At 37.7% G+C, this 21,222-nt stretch overlaps 3 protein-coding genes across 7 annotated transcripts in view; 2 read left to right on the top strand and 1 right to left on the bottom strand.

Moving 5' to 3' along the window:
• Positions 1–2,159: 2,159 nt before the first annotated feature.
• LOC149020592 (proteasome assembly chaperone-like protein) lies at positions 2,160–8,909 on the top strand. 2 transcript variants are annotated; one of them, XM_089148779.1, is made up of 8 exons: positions 2,160–2,479; positions 3,090–3,137; positions 3,224–3,270; positions 5,699–5,765; positions 5,846–5,889; positions 6,238–6,295; positions 6,383–6,457; positions 7,668–8,909. In XM_089148779.1, exons 1-7 carry the CDS (start codon positions 2,411–2,413, stop codon positions 6,431–6,433), a joined length of 384 nt encoding a protein of 127 aa, XP_089004905.1. In that variant the 5' UTR covers positions 2,160–2,410; the 3' UTR covers positions 6,434–6,457; positions 7,668–8,909. The 2 variants fall into 2 exon arrangements, with proteins under 2 accessions (XP_089004905.1, XP_089004904.1); XM_089148778.1 differs by lacking the exon at positions 7,668–8,909 and having other exon boundaries at positions 6,383–7,343.
• Positions 8,910–12,341: 3,432 nt separating this feature from the next.
• Positions 12,342–17,997, top strand: LOC149020591 (putative inactive poly [ADP-ribose] polymerase SRO2). Of its 2 annotated transcripts, XM_089148776.1 has the most exons (6): positions 12,342–12,907; positions 13,570–14,097; positions 14,229–14,470; positions 14,554–14,690; positions 14,807–14,902; positions 15,848–17,997. In XM_089148776.1, exons 2-6 carry the CDS (start codon positions 13,634–13,636, stop codon positions 15,893–15,895), a joined length of 987 nt encoding a protein of 328 aa, XP_089004902.1. In that variant the 5' UTR covers positions 12,342–12,907; positions 13,570–13,633; the 3' UTR covers positions 15,896–17,997. The 2 variants fall into 2 exon arrangements, with proteins under 2 accessions (XP_089004902.1, XP_089004901.1); XM_089148775.1 differs by having other exon boundaries at positions 12,342–14,097.
• Positions 17,998–18,637: 640 nt separating this feature from the next.
• LOC149020590 (Protein kinase superfamily protein) overlaps positions 18,638–21,222 on the bottom strand; it is a 31,017-nt gene continuing 28,432 nt past the window's right edge. For all 3 annotated transcript variants that reach the window (XM_089148773.1, XM_089148772.1, XM_089148774.1), the window contains 3 exons: positions 19,579–19,637; positions 19,440–19,491; positions 18,638–19,170 (listed from right to left, as the gene is read on the bottom strand). In XM_089148773.1, coding sequence (XP_089004899.1) covers positions 19,099–19,170; positions 19,440–19,491; positions 19,579–19,637 — 183 coding nt within the window. In that variant the 3' untranslated portion in view covers positions 18,638–19,098. The remainder of the gene's footprint in view (positions 19,171–19,439; positions 19,492–19,578; positions 19,638–21,222) is intronic.

Raw genomic sequence — 21,222 nt, 5'->3', positions numbered from 1 at the left:
GATGGTTGTAATCTTCATGCCTTTATTTTGGGCAGACTTTAGTCCCTATATTAGTCCCGTCGGGATTCCTCTCCGGGAGTTCACATATTTTTTTAAATTTTGTTCCCCCCCCCCCCCCACAATAGTCATGACTCTCTTGTACATGATTCTATTTATAAAAATTTTCCCACATTTGAATCTAAGCCATCAGATCGTTCGTCCGCATCTTTGACAACGTTGAACCACCAAATAGATGTGAATATACTTTTTGAACTGATGACTTCATGTATGGGAATGGGACTATTACAATATATCAATAGGGAGAGTTGAACTATGACCTATTCTTTAAGATGCATTGGTTATTGCTAATTGAGCCAACCTTTTGGTTTATTTTTTTCTTAGTGATTAATAGTTAAGAAGTTCTCTTGTATTGGGTTGATGTTCTCTATGGGGGTGTGTGAGTCTTATGCATATGTTGGCATCATATATGTTACGTCTCTACTCTTCGGCTCTTTTTGGTATCATATCATTCTCTATTATACCTATTTAAAAAAATTAAGTAGAAAATTTCATTATTGGTCAAGAATGAAAAATGACTTGGTGAATTTTGTCGAAAATGAATTATGAATGAAGAATAAGTTTGATGTTAAAATAAAAAAATTAGTAGTAAATGATAGTGAACAAGTGAGAAAATAAGGAAAAAGTATTGTTTATTAAAAAGAATATGTATTGACTATTTTAACATCATATTAACTATGAAATTTTAAGTAGACTTACCATAAATGAAGAGAATGATGTTCTCATCATAATGCATAATAGACAAAAAGTCTATTATGGATTTTGAAAGTTTATTTTTTTTATCATTTTGAATAAAAATAAAACTGATAATAAATGCCAAACAATTTAAAATAATGAAAATTTCTCATAATTGAGAATCACAATTGATACCAAAAAGAGCAATCATGTCAGTGAGGTGGAAATTTCCCAATCCTCTATGTTTTGTACAAAGTTTGAATTCACGAAAAGAGATTTTACAAAATATGAAATATACTCACATGATAACATTTCTTTCATCTTCTTTTCTTCCCCTATAAAATGTGAAGTTGAGAAAAATGATTTAGTATAGTCCTCCAATGAGTATCATTCTCATCATATGAAAATTATCTGAGAAAAACAATAGACACATTAGATAGTGTTGAGGTATGCCATACACCTAGATTAAATAATCTACAAAATACTACGAATGATATCATTTACCTATATTTTTTTTGGAAGCATAGTTTGTATATATAAGGGAGGACGTTTTTTATTTTCTATATTTTAATGATGTGAGAAGGGTATAAAGGACAGATCATATCAATTAATAGGTATTGCTAAACCCAAAATTTTCCCGCTCCTATATCAAATTTCAACTTAATTGGAGTTGGCCAAATGACATAGTTAAATTTTAAACCATCAAACCCTAAGGACCCTGAGGAAGATTTATGACATTGTGCTTCTCTCACACTTTTATCATCACATGTTTAGAAGGAGAGGTTAATTTATAGTCCATTTCATTAATGCATAAAAGCAAACACCTCCTTAAATATGTGGTGGAAGAGTAGGAAGGGGAGCACAATCTTCAATCCGTCATGGGAGAGGATTCGAACTCCCCAATGATGTCCATGACAATAAATAGGACAATATACGATTAATTTAGTATGGAATTTGACAAGTGATTTATATAAATCATTCTTATTTATTATCAAACTTGTTGTACAACATTGAGTTGCCTACAGTCTAGATGTAAAGTGGTGGTTGATCTTGACCACCCGTTTTGTAAGAAATGAAAAAAAACAACCAAAGTGGGTGACCACCAGAGTTGATCTGGACCACAGGCAGTTTAGTGTTGCGCAAGCACTGAAGCTCAACCCAAAAACTAGGTCACTCACCCATACTATTTTCAACAGAAGAAAAAAAAAACTGCTGCCTTAACACTGCTGTTTTAACGGACTTTGTTTGGGCTAATGTGCACCGTCAAACCAAACATCATGGGCTGTCAGATCAAAATTTCGATCTCGACCATTGAACTTCAAAGGTCGAGATTCAATTTCAACTGAGCTTTCGGATCAGACGATACGACATTTTGGCTTGACAATAAATGCGACCCAAGCAATTGAACTTTGAAGGTCGAGATTCAATTTCAGCTGAGATTTCGGAGCAGACAATACGACATTTCGGCTTGAAAAAAAATGCGCACGACCCAAGCAATTTTGTGTTAACTTAACACCCCTTCTTGGCTGAAATTGGTATCCGTCAACGGTCAATCGATCGGTTAGGTACGTATATTGTGTAGATTTGTGGAGTGCGGCAGTGGAAACCCTTCTGCTCAGCTCAGGAGTTCTCTGACTTGAAGCTTGAACAAGTTATTGACAGTACTTCAACGTTCTCCATGTCTTCGGGTCATCCTTCCAGTAATCGTTTTCCAGTGCTTCATAAGAAACTCTCTTTAGTTATCAAGGTATTTTTCTTCTCACACTTTGCTGCCCTTTGATGCTTTAAGTTAACCGCTCCAAAGTATGTACACGATGGAACAAGCTTTCCGGAACTTTTGAAACTGGCAACCCAATTTCACTGTCTCAGGAGCCTGGATTCAGATCGTAAGAGAAAAATGTGGGAGTTTCCAGTTTTAACGCTTGGAACTAGTGAAACGGCAAAAAAAGATTTCCCTATGCCCACCAACTGTTTGTTATAATGCCCATCTCCCCGTTCCTTTCCTTCCCTTAACGTTTTCGCGCCTCTTTTTTGGGATTTAAATTTGGTGTTCGTACTCTCTAACCGACAATCCAAAGTGGGTAAAAACTGTAAGAATATACATTGCCAATTCACTTGCTAAATTCATGATTAAATTATTAGTTTAAACGCAATTTGATTAATAATATTTTGCATGCTTACTTAAATGGTTTTAGTTGGTCAAAGTACATTATTCGGATTTCTTCTTATTGCAAGGGATTCAGAAGGCGTTTCTCTTGGATGTTCTTGTATGTACATTTTATATACTACATAAAATGTGCTGAGGATCCTCATCCAATATAAACGAAGTATTGAGGATTCTTGTTATTGATTTGCAGGGAAACAGTACAGATGTGGTGATATGCAGCTATGATGATCATTTCCTTGTGAGTTCAACTCCCTGCGTACTTGGATTTACCCGTTGATGAGATGTGCAGGACATTTTTCTGAAATTGTTTAGTACAACTTCCAGGTTATGGTAACTCAGATAGGAACTATGGGGACAATACTGCATGCAAGGTCTGTATTTTTTTTTCTCAAATCAAAAGTTTCTTTATGGTTTTGTTCTATTTGCTATGAATTGAGATGTAAATTTCAAAATTTAATTTTTATTGTTTGGTTTGCTATAATCCTAACATAAATAAATCTTATGGCCATAGGATTAAAAAAATATTAGTAATCTCAGTGATAATGAAGCTAAAGAATGGGATTGGCGTTTTTAAAATATTTCCGGTTAATGATTGACTGGAGGTAACTAAATCGGCGGATAAGAATGATTGCTAACCTATCAGATGACAGTGCTATCTTTAGGAGATAATCCAAATATCCAGACACTGAATACCCCACCTCTGGGTGTGTCTTCTGCAGTGCACAATTTTAATGTGATGATAACTTTGCTGGATTCAACAGAGGAACATGGTCATAGTAACATTCGTTGGCTTCCTGGAATCAACAAATAAACAACCCGATTAGCATGCATATTGCAAACTAAGCATGATCTCATCGGACACATGGATACAACGTCACCAAAAAGAAAAAAAGCACTCGGAAGGAGCAGAAAACTGGATTCAACGAGTACAGGGAACAGGGAGAGCATGATGCTTCTCTCTCCCCATAGTAGAGGATATCTCATTTAGAGGAGGGCTCTGTGACTAAAAGTCATGCCAGCAAAGCAATAAAAAGTTCCATTTCGTATCTGCTTCAAATAAAATTTAGATGCTGGTTTCTTTGTGCACATAAAGAGAAATCAGAGATTCCGATAAAGAAACAGATACTAGGTTGATTATCTGGATTAGTCTTACCTGAATGGAATACATTCTATAGGGTTAAGACAGACTTATTGAACTATAATGGGACAGGAATTTTTAAAGGCATAATGTTGAAAACTTGGTGAACGAGTTACAATTACTAGTTGACATCAATGATATCTAACCTATGACTCTCAGCAGAAAAGTTTTGTGTAGTTTCCAATAAGGTAATATCAACAATGCAAATAGCTAAAACATGACAGGATCATAACACCTTTTCTGATGCGAGCATGTTTGAAGCACAGACACTTGGTAGTCTGATGGCTTAAAATTTGTTGTGACCTAGGTGAAGGTTGTGAACAGAACATGTACAACCAAACACTCGTGATGGGAAACCAAACAGAGAAGGTAGGGAAAAGACTGGAGGAAAAGAGATGGTTGTCAAGGACAGAACAAGAGTGTGATTTATCAAATTACAAACAATCAGAACATCATCACCTAATACAGTTTGGGGACATACATATGAAAAAACATTGATGAGCTAGTGGTTTCCAGAAAACGCCCTTTCTTTCATTGAACACCACCATTTGCTTGGGAGTATAAGTACAACTAGTTTGATGTGTAATGCTGTATCAGAATAAAATGCACATATATCTCATGATTGAGTATATCCTGAAGCATTTTTAGAACCAATGACTTTAATTGACTCATTGAACTGAGTCTTTATTTCTGATGGTTTTTTTGATTTTTTTTTTTTTTAAAAATTCATACTGTTGCATGTTTTTCATGACTATCCTAGTCTCATGTAGTCATATTGATGGAGAGCCAGTTTTTAAGAATTGAATGTTATTCCTATGATCTCTCCATCCTCATTGTTGTGGATTTTATTTGATATATTTCATGAATGCATGATGTATTATAAAGAATTGTGTTCTTTTACTATGCGTGAATTACAATAATATATATGCCATAATACGCTAGGTTATAATTCCATATTTGTTTATTTTTATTATGCATGACTAGGTTTGGTAGTGCATTTAGGGGCATTGTAGTCTCTTGATCATTCTTTTGTATATCTTAATTTTTCTGACATATAATTGTTCACTTTGATGTTACTCCTTTTATAAGCTTCGATGTCAGTTTGAGATGTTCTGGTTATCAGTGGATCTGTCTTATCTTATTATAATTTGATATCTAGTGTTATCATCAACAGTGGCATTTTCTTTACAAAATTTAACTGTTAATTAAGGCTTTGTTTACCAACAAATAATATTCTAATAGTTCTCTGCATAATTTTTCTTTATGTATATTAACTCTCATTGCAGCACAGTTGGATGGGGGTAAATTAATAACCTTCCCCTTTGTACAATGTCTTTCATACCTTCTAGACTTTGTAAAGACAAGCAATGACATGTTATGATATTGAGAATACCGAATGAATGTGTTATCCCCCTCCCCTCAACCACTTAACCCAAAATTAAAAGTGTGTAATCCAATTTAATTTGGCTGGACTGAGTGAGTAACACCTTTCTTGGTTTTCAACCTTATATGAACCTGATTTTAGGGTTGGATCAGTGATCAGTCTGTCTGGTGTCATATGAAACCCTAAACTTTGATATTGTTTCCTTACTTTAAATCAAGGGTCAATGTTCTCACACTCCCCCTTCCCCCGACCCCCTGAACCACCCGGTGTTTGTCAGGAAGGAAGAAGGGGTATCAATCGATCCAACCTTCAATGTATCTGTAATATTTGGAAAGCGAGATGAGGTAAGAAAGCTTACGTTAACGGTTAGCCAGCATTCTTTGGAGCATATAATACCTGACATCTGTTAAACCATGATATGCAGCCAATGCTAGAGGCATGTGCACGTCAGCTGATTGAAAAAATAAGGTATTTTCTCTATAAAGCTAAAAATCATGAGATCTTGGTTGCTTAGGTCAGCTTAGAAATTCTGTACAGCCTAAAACGGGTTGGGACTCATTTTTTCTTCTTCTTTTTCTGAACATCTAATGTTTATGGAAATGCTTATGAAAGAAAACTCCATCTTTATTCAATGTGTGCACACAGAGAAATGCCTAGAGGTCGAGTCTGAAACCCAAGTTTTCATGAGGCTGAATGCCTTCCTTCTCTATTATCCCCCAAATATAATATATTTGAGTCTCTAATCCTCTTCACCTCCTTGTACACAGAGGAGAGACTATGCACTATTCCGTATATTAACATTTTCTGTATTTGCAGTAGCTCTGGTTCTTCCAAGCCATTGGTCCTATCTCTTGGCCTCAAGGATCACTCTGTGGTACCATCTAAACCCTACATTGAAAATATTTTCAAAATTGAACAATACAAGAAAATTATTGAGGATGACTACTATCCTTTCATGCAGGAGACACTCAAGGGTATTGTTTCTGCTGTTACTGAGAATCGCCTTTGGTAACTCAAATAAAACCATATCTTTTAGGTATTTTGGATGTATCTTCTTAATGAGTTACTGTTCAAATCTCTACTTTTTCTTGGTTGATTTACTATTATAGATGTGTAACTGACAGTATTTTGTATAGCATGCTTCTTGACATCCCATTGTTTTTTATCATCGTATCATGTTATACAGGCATTTTTTGTGGGTAGCCACCAGATTCCATGTTGTTTTCTTCATCACTCTGGTGATTCTATACTTCCCTAGACGAAATCTAGAACTTCTAACCAGCAATTTGGTCACATAGCCAAGTTCCCCCCCCCCAACCAAAAAAATTAGAACTTGCATACAATGACAACATAGGCTGAATATATTTTAATCTCTTTTATTCAGAAAGCACTGTGCAGTAATATTAACCACGTTCTGATCCATTGCATGCCTAAACATTAATAAATTCTGTAATTTTATTTGTGTATTTCTATGATAAATAGGCAAGGCTTTGGATTCTTGGCTTTTACTGTCATTCTGTAAGAAAGTTTTAATTCTAATTCATTACCTAAAGTGAAGTATTTCTGATTGTAAAGAGGGGTATGACCATTAAGGGTTTCTCTGGGTACTTACTCTTCAGTTATACTTTTTGAAGTATTAAAGGATTCTGATCTTGAATGACTTTTTGGTCTCTTGATCATGAAAAGCTTCTTTGCATTTAGAATGGCTTATTGGTTGAACATAAAAATTACTGCTGCAAGAGAGAAGAGTCTGAATAGTGTTTGTTGCAGTGATGAGGTATTACGGATGACCTAGGCATAGGATGGGACAATTAATTACCAGTTAGGAAGGATAAATAAACAACCAGAAGTTCTAGGACTAAATCTCTGATGGTCTCTTTTTTCTATTTCTTTTTTCTTTTCTTTTCTTTTTTTATTATTATTATTTGGGTTTTTTTTTGGGGGGGGGGGGGGGGTGGAGTTGGAAATCTGAATCTCTGATAGTTTGATAAACCATATACGTTATTTGAGGTTGCATGGGCATGTTCATTGTTCAGCAAAGTGCATGAGCATGTCCTCTGGAGGCTTTTATATGCCCCTCTTTTTATTTTATTACCTCTTTTCAAGGGACTTTCTTCATGTATACAACTCGTTAATGAAGAAGCTTAGCTCTTACGGTCTTCCACCCTTTTTATAGCTTACCAATTTTCTTCAAGATTACCTTCTCTTTTTCTTTTTCGGTTTCTAATATAATGTTTTGTTAATAGTATCTCCAACGAAGAAAAAGTATCACTAGAAAGACAGGCATGATGTATGTTCCAACATTCTTAGGCAGTAAGAAAGGATAATATGCAAGCTTTCAAAAGTCTTTGAGAGAATTCAACTTTTACTTTTGTTATTAAAGGTAGTTTGTCATGTCACATTGTTTGATGATCAGAAAGATGTGGGAAAAGGGATTCCATATGGGTATGCTTCTCCTTTTAATCTTTTATGCATCTGCGGAATATATTTTCAAAAGCAGAATGTCTGATATTTGTATTGGATTAGCACTTGATACCATCCTTCAGGGGGAAAATATTGCTAATTAATCATTTGTGCTCTACATCCAAACACAGGATTGCTTAAAATTGCTACCCTTCCCTGTTTAACTATTCAGGTACTCTCTTAGTTCAACATTTTTTGCTTGATATATAAGGTCAAGTTTAAACTTGACACATAAGTAAAGCCTGTAGAGCAATTCTCAGTAAACAATGATGATGTGATATGACATATATACCCTCATGCATATCGGATCCACTTTTGTAAATGATTTTGGTAAGATTTATTTAAGTTTGACCTTTTTTATGTGTAGTTCTCTTTAGTAGACCATAAACTAATGTGAGGTCTCTTTAGTGTAATATATTATGTTTGGGTCTTAACTAGACTAATACGTTAGCTGTTGTTGAAAATATTCAAAATTTAAACGTGAAGGGACTAAAGTGTCCTTCAAGTTATTTAATACATTGTGTTAATATATGGTTTTAAAAAGAGATAATTAATCATTAAACGTTAATTATATGGTTAAAAAATATATTAAATAACTTGAGGAGTATTTTTGTCTTGTTATGTTTGAAATTTGAATACACATAAAGACGGCTAACAGTGTTAGTCTAGTTGGGATTCACATGTAATATATTGTACTAAGAGGATCCTTTTTGACATTAATTTGTGGTTCACTAAAGGGACCCACATATAAAAATTAAGCATTGGTCTTTGCCAATTGAGCCACCCCTCGGAGCCAGGGGCGAAGTCCTGCTTATATTAATTATATAAAAAGTGCCTTGAGGATGTAGTCGTAGTGCGCGCAAGCTAACCCGGATGAACTTCATTCCAAAACTCGTTAGTCTTGATGGGCCAAGCTGGGCAGCAGTGATCGAACATGCAAATGGAATGGAGAGACGATGGTCAACCCAAACTGGTCCACCCAAATTGGAATGTAACAAAAGCGCCTCCAAAAGGTGAAATGGACGTTAGTGGGGGGGGGGGGGGAATGTAGTGAGCGGCTCGATGCAAATGGCTACCCATGTTGGAGACTGGAGTTTCCAAATTTAGAAACTTATCTATTTTATCTATTTTAGCTATTTTAGCTTATCTTAAGAGACAGCTTACACACCCAAGCTGTCGTAGTCTTGGCAGCTCGTAGTTTAGTATTGCCGACGCTTCATTAAATTAATAGATATCTCTCGTCTTCTCATTAGAAAGGGTAGAGTCCAACCACTCAAGTGGGCTTCATTGACTTGAGTCGGATCCAATAGATCTCTCGAGATGCGGGCAGTAGGCGAGGCCAGCCGGCAGCGGACAGGCAACCAGATATTTTTGGAGGGAGAAGCAAAGAAGTTGTGTTTAATGTTTAGCATATGTTAAAGGGTTTTAAAGGGTTTGACTTTGTTCTTTTTTTTTTTTTTTGGTAGAGACTTAGTTCCTTTCATTACCTTAAAGCTTTGGCGTAATGGTTAATTACTTAACATTTAATATCGAAATTGATTAGGAGAAGGAGGATTTTGTTTTTAAATTTTACAAGTATCATGAATTGATTTCTTCTCCATATGGTAAGAGGATTTCTTTTTTTGTTGAAAGTTAATTCTATTAACTAAAAGGAAAAGTCTCTATTACATCCTACCGCTAATTGATCAAACAACAGTAACTATCGAATATTAGGGGGTGGGGTTGCAATATTAAGAAAGGCATATTGAGTAAGTGCGCTTTGTTTTGTCAAATCATCAGCTACTATATTTGTTTTTCGATAGACGTGTCGAAAACGAATTTCATTGAACAATGGTAGGATCCCCTTGATATCAGCCATGATGGGAAAGAGTTTCCAAGGTGCTGTGGTTGAGTCGTGATTCAGAATATGTGTTAATGCATGGTTGTCCGTCTTCAGTTGGACATTCGTCAACTTAAAATCACGGGCCCATATTAGCGCTTGATGTACTGCTAGCGCTTCAATGATGAGAATTTCTTGCAATTGTGTTCCCCTTCCAAAACAGACGATCATTTTTCCTTGTCCATCTCTTGCTACGCCGCCAATCCCTCCAAGTTTGCGAAGTTCAAGAAAAGAGCCACCTAGCCTGTGTAAGCCTGTGTCTTTTCCTTGTATGCATGCCCCTGATTGGAGAATTGCAAGCTTTTCCAAATACCGAAGGTTACCGAATCAGGTGACGGTCTTTCCTGCCTATCAAAGAGACTAGTATAAGCCTTCCACATGAGCCAGATTGCTGTAAGTATTGTCAGAGGTTCTTGATTGCTTTGGTCCTGTTTCCATTGTGTGATAAGTGAAATGATTTTGTCCACAAGATTACCTGTTTGTGCTAAGACAAGAAACTATAGTTGTTCCCACACTGCATGTGCTAGCTTACAATTGATCAAGATGTGATAAGGAGTTGTCTATGGTTCACCGCAATGGAGACATAGCATGGAGCAGTTGCAACCCCCCTGTTCCAATAAGGATGTCATGGGTAATTTTCCATGAAGTGACTTCCGTAGGAAATGCTGAACTCTAGGTAAAAGTGGTACTTGCCAGAAACCTTTCCAATTGAGAGGTGGTTGCTGAGTATCTGAAGTGATACTTGTCGCCATCAAATAAGCTGATCTAACTATGAATTTGCCATTTGTTGTCCATTGCCATATTTGCCGATCTTCAATATGGTTAGAGGATTCGTTGTATAAAGGAGTTGTATAAAGGAGGAACAAGTGGTTATTTGAGACCCTAAAGAACCTATTCCCCATAACCTAAATTCCCTATTTTAATCCCATCCACCTAAAAAGAATATTCCAAGTGAATGGTAGGATGTACTTGTCTCTTTTAAGCTTCTCGTTTAGGGATCAAAGAATGACAACGATACTCCATTCTCATTACTACTGCAATATGGGTGATGCCCATATGTCACAACCCACAAGGCATCGAATCGCTTATTATTAACAATAGACTTAGCTAAGGAAGTGAATTTCTCCTTTTCTTTTCTTGTTCTTTTTTTTTTTTTAAATCCCAGAATATTATGCTTTTCTCTATATTCTCTTTTCTTTTCAGTTTGAAGGGGGTTTGGTACTTTCATTTGCTACCTTCATCCCTAAGATAAGAACCTGCAACAGTAGATGTTCTTCCTCATCTCCACTTACTATGACAGAAATTTTCAAAAGAATCTATTCATGAATTACATTTAACATGTTTGATCCTATCATAGGAATAATAATTAAAAAATTATTTCCATTTAAGAATTTACAATTACAAAAATGACAGGATCACCGAAGGTTGCGTAGTCTCTTGCCAGGGCAATTTCCTAATAAATTGTGTATGATGGCAACCAATGGAACAGTAGAAAAGTTTTTTTTTTTTTTGGTAGAAGTAGAAAAGTTTATACGAGCAGTCAAGGTAGGTACATTAACACTTTTTGTGTTTATTTGTCTTTTCTTCATAGGAAATGATCTTGTTGCCCTCAAATATATGATGATGCTTTGTGATTATCAAAAGGTTAATATTTATGTGTAATGGTAAGTTTTACTTTTACTTTTTCGAGTTTGAATGTTGAAAGTTGACACTACTCAGCTAGACAAGAGGGTTATACTTGGGAGCAGCGCTGCTCTCAACAGTGGTTGGTCGGGATGCCTTTTGGACTCCAAATTGCATCTCGAGGATTCAATGGATGCACTTTGGAGCCCAAAATGTATTCCCACCGCGAACTGCTCGGAGCAGTGCTGCACCCAAGCAGTTTGCCTATTTATCATAATATCCAATCAGCCTCTCTCCCCTATTTTTGTGTTTTCCTATAATATCCTTCATTCTTTTCTTTCTGACATGGATGTCCAAGTCTTTAGCCTTCGTATTTTCGTGGGTCCAAACTAACCCCTCAACTACATGAACACAGTTATACCAAGGTTGTATGATTAGAGTAGCTCACAAGTTACCTTGCAAGTTAGCTCTGCGTGGTAAGAATACTATGGTCATGACAAATCCCTTTCTTGTTACCCAAAAAAAAAAAGACAAATCCCTTTCTCATTATAATGTTTTCATTTGATCAGAAAAACCTATTCTAGTTTATCTTGTAGTTTTCTCTTTCAATTCTTATTACTGTTTCAGGCTTTTCTTACGGTATACTCCTTCTATAACGGCGCACATGTTTAGGACATGGAGGACAAGATGTAGCGTGAGCTGCTACATCTCATGCTCATCATGCCCTTCACACCTAACTACTCTTCTTGGATAACAAGAAATGAATTGTTCTACGTTTTGATCGAATTATTAGAACAGAAAGGGTAATCCAAATCTAACACGTCTGATCCGTATCAATTAACGACTAGAGAGTATTCAATTCATTTCTCCCGTTGATTATTGAACTCTTTCTCTTCACCACCAAGAAATTGTAATAATTTTCTTATTTGGGTTATAAAAGCAAATTAACGTTTCTTCAAGAACCCTAAATCCGTGTAGCACAAGAGAGAGAACTAAGGGAGATGAAGAAATCGTGAATAGCCTTCTCTGCTTATTTGGTTTAGATACACCGCCACTGATCCTACTCTGTCGGTCTATTTCCTTCTATAAAGAAATCAAACTGTAACTGAATCGCTGTCCGGCCCGGTTCGAACGGAAACCAGATCAGCCTCTGTCGGTCTGATTTCAATTTAACACCTCGAGGCTGGAGTTGTGGTGGAAAGGGACAAAGGGTGTTTCTACTTTCAAGTTTCAACTGATCTTATTGGTTTGATCTGTCCGGTCCAACCAGTTTCCTTCGTCTATTTCTCCGTTCTCTGTATACAAATAAACGAGGGAGGTAGGAAATGAATTTGCGCCGCACCGCCATAAATAAAAATCCAAACTCAGAAAGAGGCGGTTCAATCACTGTATATAACGGCTCCATTACTTTCCCTCCAACCAATTCATACTGCTCTGCTCCACTAACTTCAAAAATCGCACAGAAATCAGTTTCTGCTTCTCCGTCGTCGTCTTCGATTCTCTGTCGCACGACATTTACAGGTTCACGTCTTCTCTTGTTCTTTATTGTTTGTATCGCCTTTTGCCGACTCTTTTCACATCAGTTCTGTGTAGCATCATCCCGTATTGCGGTTAACCGATCAAACCTCGATCTTCGACTTCAGTTTGCGTAGCCTGTTGTTGAATTTGTTCTACTTTTGACTAGTAACAAGTCTATTATCGTGGATTTCTGAAGTTTGATCTGGAAACTTCGTTTACTGCTAAGTTGGATCTTGAAGTTTTATACATGAGGATGTTCTGGAATTTGTTTTCCGATGATTTATATTCGGATCTTGAGATTGTATATACGATGATGTCTGCGTTCGAATTCTATCTTCGTTTTCCTCAGTTCCGCAATGTTTGGTGATGCTTTCTGATTAAATAAACTTACTCTCTGATTTACGAGTTCAATCTCCTTTGTTCTTAAGATTTGGCTTCAGATTCTCAGAATTGGCTTCAGTTCGTTGCTTATTTTTTTCTGTTCAGAGATCTGTTAACCGTTAGGGTTTAGTTTTTGTTTCTTGGATCCCATAATTACGTTAGAGTGGTTATAGCTTCCGTTGGTGACCTCTCCTGCAAGTCTGCAACAGGACGTTCATATTTTAGGTAGCTTTTATGGAGGCAACTGAAAGAAAATACTAACTATTGCCTTTTCCCATGGGAAGAAGTGACAGATATTGACATAGATCTAGGAATTTGGCCTTTGACCATTCCAAAAATATTGAACACATGGAACGTAAGGAAATTGGTGAGTCGATGTCAGAGACCACCAGTGAGCGGGATTTATCGGTTTCCGACTCGGAAAGCGGTGTTTGTGGCTCCTCTGTTCTGGAATTGGAATCCTTGGAAACAAATGGACTGATCAGGTTGGAAGAAGGAGACAAGGAATACGACTTCATCAAGAACAGATTCATGTTGGGTTTGGGAACTCTTGAGCGCCATACTTCGGTTGTTGCCGTACACAAGAATTCTTTCTCTGGTTTTCACAGAAAAGCTCAACTGCAGTCGTTCAAGATCTTCGCGGAAGCAATGTCTCGGAAGTGCCATGGCAATGCTAACATAAAGTACGCTTGGTATGGAACTTCGAGGGATGGGGTTCGTAGGATCATATCCCATGGATTTGGTCACGCTGAGAGCAGCAGGTTGCACGGCTGTGGACTTGATCTTTCCGCAGAGAATTCTTCTGTCGACAGGTACCGATTTAACCTTGCCTTTTCACGATTGTCGGTGCACTTATATTTGTTCTGTATAGTCTCCTTCCTTTTGATTTGCCGGGAAAATGATAATCCTTCTGATGATGACTGTTTTATTTATCTATGGCCAGTGTGATAACCTCCGATCTCGACAAAAGTGGTTTACGACATTTATTGCTTTGCCGTGTGATCTTGGGAAACATGGAGGAAATCGTTCCTAATTCTGGGCAGTTCCATCCTAGTTCGGAGGATTTCGACTCTGGGGTTGATAATCTGGCTGTTCCTAGGAAATATATTATCTGGAGTACGCACTTGAATAGCCACGTCCTGCCTGAATACATCATAAGTTTCAGGGCTCCTCCTTGCTTGAAAGGTGTGTGATAATTATTGAACGTCTGAAAGTTTTGAAGTTCGTTTTTATGATACTCATCTTGTTTGCATCTCCATCTTGCTCAGGGTTTCAAAGGACACAAGAGCATGTGGTAAAACCCACATCTGCTTGGATGCCCTTTCGTACTCTAATATCTGTGCTTTCGGGGTTCTTGGCTCCCAGTTCCATTGCTTTGATTGAGAAGCATCACAATGATTATAGAGTAAGCTAAACCACATTTGAAAGTTATGCATTTCATATTCAATCATGAAAAATCAGATGCTTCTTCCCCTGCCTTCTCTCTTTTGGTATTTAAATGCTGTTCTATTTTCTGTGCAGGAGAAGAAGAGCACACGGCAGCTTCTGATACAGAGGGTGAGGCAGATAGCTGGTGATGAGTTACTTGTTTCAGTGATCAAGTCTTGCAGGAGCAAGGTTCGAGTTTCTATCCTGAAACAGATATTTCTATTGTTTTGGATTGTTTTGTGATTGCATGGTCTGATGGATTTTCAGCATGTTTGTGCTCTGCTGCATTTTATATGGCTTTTCACATATTTTATGGGTTTGCTCACCTGATGCAAATGGGATTTAATCCAAATTCCAAAAGGGATGGGTGTAGTTGCGCTGGAAGCTCTGTCTAACAGAGCTGAAGTCTGAGGACATGATGTGATTCTTACAATGAAACAGTCATGAGAAAAGTCATGTGTTATGAACTTGTGCCATGTTTTAGAACTTAGGGTAATCATCCTTACCTTTTAGACCGTGGGCGTGGGGTAGTGATGCCCCCTGGCCTCTAGATTGGAAACTTAGCCCTGGTGTAATCTTTATCGGTTTGTTGGTATGTCACTTTTGAAACTTACAGCTTCAATAGCTGTGGCCGAAGCGATCAACATTTTTACTCCAGCTCTTTCAACAAGAATCCTTGATGCTGCATTTCTTGATTCATTGTCAGCCATTGTTGTATTTCTCACGTGTCACTTTCTGGCATAGGGCTTCGGGAGGTCGATTGCTGGGGCTTATAGTTTCTAATTGCATGAGAAGCTCTTTAATTTATGGAGCCTGGCACTCCATTATTAATAATTACTGAGATTAAACGGAGTGAATATATTTTGGTCTCACAATTTGTCTTGGGGCCTCAGCATGGCATGAAAGCTCTCTTGACACGTTGATCGACCCCTAGGTATTCCCATTGGCAAATAGCTAGATTAATGAGTTGTGAGCACTTCCAGTTAGTGGTCTAGGTCTGCATTAGAACCAGGCTATAGAGCTGATTGTGATCATCATCTGTGTTGAACTTGATTTGTTACTTTTATGTCTGTTCCTTGAATTGAGATGATCATAGTTCCTTCCCCCTCACCCCCCCCCCCTTTTTATTTCCAGCAATCGAAAACTACAATGGGTATTTCACCAAGCAGCAACTCGAAGTAGTGCAGTGGAGACTCGGGGCACACGTGGAACATGGCTGGTCGTTGTTATACAAACACATAAAAATTCTTTTAGGGAAGGCAAGGGATCTACATGTACAGCCACAGGAAATCTGTAGTTTCACTTTCAATTGAACAAAAACAACAAAGAGGAGGTTCTCTCTCTCTTTTTTTTTTCGTTTTTTTTGGGGTGGAAAACAAATGAGGAGGTTCAAGGATGCAAATGATTTGCTCTGAAGATGTAACAGGGGTGGCAGTAGTAGGGCTTTTATGTTCTTGAGTTCACTGATGCCTGAGTCGCATTTCAGTACTCATACAGAAGAGAGAGCTGAGTGGGGGTTTCCTTTTGTTATTGTCAAGCTCTCCATTTGGAGGTGGTTTACACTAATGTTGTATTCAGAGCAACAAATTTTGTTCGTCAAATAGGTTTATAGTTTCCCAAGGAATTTTAACAATCTTAATGTTGACAAATTGCCGTCAACAGAAATGAACTGATATGATTACAACCCCTGGCACTAAGCCACCACATGTGGGAGTGCAGTTATGGACTCCATTGATGATCCACCAAGTGTTTCTATTTTGAATAACACCCTAGAAACAAGTGCTTTTGGAAGCTAAAGTACTGTGAGTAGGGTTTTAGCAGAGTTTCTATGTATAGAATGTAAAATTTCATGAATACCTCTCAAACTTTCACTTAAAACTAAGTCCAATAAATAATTAAACACCTCACTTAAACCTAGGTTGCAGAACTTTTGCTTTAAGAAATAGACGCAATAATAAATAGTTGTTGCGTCAAAATTGTTTCTTGAAACAAAAACGTCCACAAATATCAATTTATACTTCATAAATCACCAGAAACAAAACAGTTTTATCAAATGACTTTCTACTTATTTTTGTTTCTTGGGGCAATAAATGTCAGAAACTGTTTTTCGGTGGGTTGTCAAATAGATCCTATGTTTTAACTTGTGTGGTATTTCATATTTGTGATGCTTTCCTATGATAAGTCGGGAAGATTGGCTGATGCTTCAGGACTGCTATTGCCAAAAGTTGGAAGGGAATGATAAGATGTTGGTAATGCAAGGTGAACCATGGGGCCGGTAGGGTGACCAATTAAACTTATGTAGATGGAAGGAGGATTCTAGGGTCTATAGGGAAAAAGATGAGGGGGATGGGCTGTTTGAAGAGGGCTATGCTAAAGCGAGATCTGTGGAGGATTATGGAAGTAAAAAGACGTAGGGTACAAAGTTCCACTGACCTACGGTTCAACCTTAAAAGATGAGAGGAACTAAGAAAAAAAGGTCTCCGAGAAGTGCTAAACCCAGCTAAAGCCCAAGCACATCAATATTCATCTGGGCCTTTTTCCTCGAGAAGATGAAATATATTGGGCCGGAGCAAAAGATGGGAAGCCCACGGTTAAATCTATTTACCACTCCCTTGGTAATGCTAATGATGAAGCTTCGACTCACAAAGCTTCCACCTTTGCATCATCAACCTGGAAACAGATTAAGCCCAACACATGGAAGTTTATTTGGAAATGCCAAACCACACCTAAAGTTAAACACTTCATTTGGCGAGCTTGTGCTGAAGGGTTGGCCACTGGAGCAGCAATGTCACGCAAGAATATGAAGGGAGTTCAAGGATGCCTTAGGTGTGGAGAAGAATTGGAAATAACTGAGCAAACTTTATTCAACTGTCCCTTCACGAAGGCGTGTTGGATGGCTAGCTCTCTTGGGTATAGGGGCTTGGTTAGTGGCCCGACTCAGCTCCACCAATGGATGAAGAGCTTAAAGAGTATTGAGACTGACACAACTAGTAGAGCTCAGGATTTTTATTCCCACTACTTTCATCTATGTTGGAAACTATGGATCGCTAGTAATGAGATGCTCTTCAGGAATGGAACATGGACGCCATTGGAAGTTGCCTGAGTAGCAGAGGTGGCAGCCAACGAATTTGCCAATAAACCTAAGCACAAAACAACGTACCATAACAACCTCAATTTTGCAAATGCATGGTTGCCCCCCACCCCATGGAACAGTGAAGGTAAATTCAGATCCAGCTCTAAAGATAGGTGAAAGTAAAGGTGGCATGGGGTTTGTCATCAGGAATTTTGCAGGTCTTTCCCTTTTTGCAGCCGCTCCGATTGAATACTTTGAAACATTTTGGTTAGAGAAGCTCTAGCTCTCAGGAGTGTGTGCTACAAGCTTTAGCGGATACCTATGATCATGTGCAGTTGGAATCTGACAATTGGAGCTGATCAGGAGCCTCTCAGGTTTGCAAATCACCCCATCCCTTCATGTATAAGAACTATAGTGGAAGATAAAAGAAAAATTGGATCTGCTTTCCTCTCTATTTCATTTTCTCATACTCTTAGGAAGCTCAACAATGTTGCAGAAGAGAAGGGGTTAGAATGACCCCTTCCAATATGTTCACATCCTTAATTTGTATAATCCACGGTTACCTCCCTTGACAGATACAATCCTTTCTCAACCCATGTTTTTTAGTTGTCTTTGCTCTCTATTATCTCTGTTGAACCTATCAAATGCCCAAGAACACGTAGTAGTTAAATAGTGTAGTTCTCGAGACCTATTAAAAAACAGAAAATAGTGTAGCTTCAGTTAAAGTGGTACGGCTCGGTTCAGTGGGAGAGGTAAAAAATCAACCCATTTAATCAGACAGTTCCATGTAATAAAAACAAAGCCGTTTCGTAAAAAATGAGGAACAGAAAAACCTGGAAAAGATATAATATAAATACAAATTTTGGTACGAAATACAATATTTGAATTACAAAAGATATTTATAAGCGCTTCCAAATATACAGATATCATCTCAAAATTTGGGTGCGCATAATTCACCCACATCCTTGTCTTATATCTTATGATATATTTTTCTTTACAATAATAAAGATACAAGTAAAGCACATGAATACCATGACTCCGCTAAAACCAACTCCTTCCCCCCACCAATTCAGACCTTCTCAATGAAAGAACCAAGTATGGGTCGGGGACTTGTTGATTGTGATAATTGCTTGACTTCCAATTTTTCAAGTTTCAACCCTCTCTTGCTTCTTATACAGCATTCAACTCCCTTTCTTGCAGCACTGCAACCCACAGGGAATGTAGAATGATTTTTACTTCATGACATCAACTTGTCATGTGATAGGATGGATCAACGGTTCTCGGATCCGAAAACCAAAATAGGATGTTAGTGTCATGACGGCTCTTCTTCCTCTTTCTCAACCCTGACACCCTTCTTGTACAGAGCATTCAATTGCCTTTCTAGCTGCAAGCCAAAAAGAGATTAATAGAGAACATTTTTTTTCAGATGAAGTCAAGACATAGGAAACTCGATACAAAGGGAGAAGGCAGACACAACACAATATGCTCAGTGTTAGATAATGCTTGCTGCCTCAAATTATTACTGGAGTGGGAGGAAGCACCACTCTGAAGACCCTGAACGGCAGTATATTCTTAGTTCTCAGGAAAGACGGTATATGGGATTACTGAAGAACTTATCAAAGATGAGGCTGGCTGAGTATAGAGAGAACAAACCTGAGCATTTATCATCTTCTGTTTGTGCAACTCTTCAACAAGTCCTTCAATGCTGACAATGAAGAATAACATCAGTAAAGATGTGAAATCCTAGCAACAGTATGCAATCAAACTAAAAAAGACAGGACTAATCTCACACCTTTGCTGCAGATACATCACGTGAGCTTGTAGCTGTTTTTCCCTAGCAGAAGGAGATAACTGCATGACAGTAACCATTAGTATGATACCGGTCAGCATTTTGTAGGAAAACAATGTGCAAAATAGAGGCCAAGCAGTCCGTCAACCTAGTTTCTGACAAATCACATCAAGCTTCCATGAGCTCTCGTACAAATTTACTTAGAGCAGCCATAATCATCTATGGTAACTGCAGTCTATGACCTAGACAATTTTTATTTTTGGGATGAATTGACCTAGACATATTAGTTGCAATGAGTTCCTAATAGGTCTACTCTAGGCACTAGCCCGTAACCAGTCCTTGAATAGACACACTAATGACTCGAGATGAATCAGCCTTTATTTGTGCCCACATTACTCAAAAGGTTCACCCATCCAGCACTTGGCCAGCTTGTATGAACAATTAGTGGAAACCAAATTGCTGACTACTAGCCACAACCTGATCCACCATCAATGTATTAAATTGCACATTCCATCATATCAGGCAGAGTCAGCAGACAAAACCTACAAAAATATGCCATTTTGCTGCCCAAAAAAAGAAATGAAAGGAGCAAACTATTAAAATCATAATGTTGTCAGTTCAAAAAAAGGGAACAGAAAGACTGTTGTTGCCCTTGCATTACAGCTCATGCTTTTGGATAAGGGCTTGTATCATAGTATTAAAAGCAGGCGTTCAACCCATATAAGTGGCAAGGGTTGTGTTATGTGATGCCATGCCCCCTCGGAGCCATGATGATCCCCCATGTCGGATTTTTATTTGGAAGGTATGGATCATGCCACATCATCACTACATGATCCAACGGCTGAAAATCAAACTGTAGGGGTGTACTTGTAAATAAAAAAATTTATTTTTACATTCAAGAATTAATTTTTATAAATTTACAAAATAAGTACTTGGATTTACCCGATCCCAAACCCCCATTATTACAGATCTTTTATGTTCGATTCCAAGTTTTCAGATAGGATCAGAAAGAAAAATCTATGGATTTTCAGGCAAAAACAAATGAGTGTTCGATATTGAAGACTGCCCATTTGCCCACTCTGTAAGCCCAGCTTTGCCCACTCTCATCAATGGTCACTTCTTCGAATTTTAACTCCATCGAAGGAGTTCCAGAAATGATCCACAAATGAACAGAGTTGGAGATCGAACTACTCTTGCAGCAGATTTTCTTGAATGCTCAATCAAGTAAGATTATTAAAATTTTGAAACCTGGGTAAAAGGGTCCTAATCTAAAGTACATGATGAACTGTGATGACACAACAAAATCAAACTCAACGCCAACTACATATGGCTCAAACAAGGTTGATTGAGAAAAATGGAAAATGAACAGGATATATCATCGGACTGTTAAAAATATAAAACACAAAACTGATGGGAAGCAATAGAGAAATGTTGCACTTACTACTGATGGAGCTTTTATCCAAAAGAAAGGGATCAGCTCTTCTGACGTAGCAAAGGACGCGACTCTTTATATTCAACCAGAGAATGGAAGAATCTTGAGAAATGGGGTTTGGGATCGGGTAGATCCAAGGACTTACTTTGTAAATTTATAAAAAATTAAATCTTGAATGTAAAATTAAAAAGTTTTATTTACAAGTATACCCTCAC

The sequence above is a fragment of the Hakea prostrata genome, chromosome 3 (genome assembly GCF_041222555.1).
Source record: "Hakea prostrata isolate BN-2017 chromosome 3, UWA_Hpros_2, whole genome shotgun sequence".
In the NCBI taxonomy this organism is placed as follows: domain Eukaryota; kingdom Viridiplantae; phylum Streptophyta; class Magnoliopsida; order Proteales; family Proteaceae; genus Hakea; species Hakea prostrata.
The sequence above is the reverse complement of the archived record's forward strand: the minus strand, read 5'-3'. Positions and strand labels throughout refer to the sequence as shown.

Bases quoted from the DNA above. Each gene is read 5' to 3' on its own strand.
- LOC149020592 (XM_089148779.1), top strand. From the start codon at position 2,411: ATGTCTTCGGGTCATCCTTCCAGTAATCGTTTTCCAGTGCTTCATAAG. The intron at 5,766-5,845 runs GTAAGAAAGCTT...CATGATATGCAG, and splicing joins TATTTGGAAAGCGAGATGAG to CCAATGCTAGAGGCATGTGC. The intron at 5,890-6,237 runs GTATTTTCTCTA...CTGTATTTGCAG, and splicing joins CAGCTGATTGAAAAAATAAG to TAGCTCTGGTTCTTCCAAGC.
- LOC149020591 (XM_089148776.1), top strand. From the start codon at position 13,634: ATGGAACGTAAGGAAATTGGTGAGTCGATGTCAGAGACCACCAGTGAG. The intron at 14,098-14,228 runs GTACCGATTTAA...ATCTATGGCCAG, and splicing joins GAGAATTCTTCTGTCGACAG to TGTGATAACCTCCGATCTCG. The intron at 14,903-15,847 runs GTTCGAGTTTCT...TTTTATTTCCAG, and splicing joins TCAAGTCTTGCAGGAGCAAG to CAATCGAAAACTACAATGGG.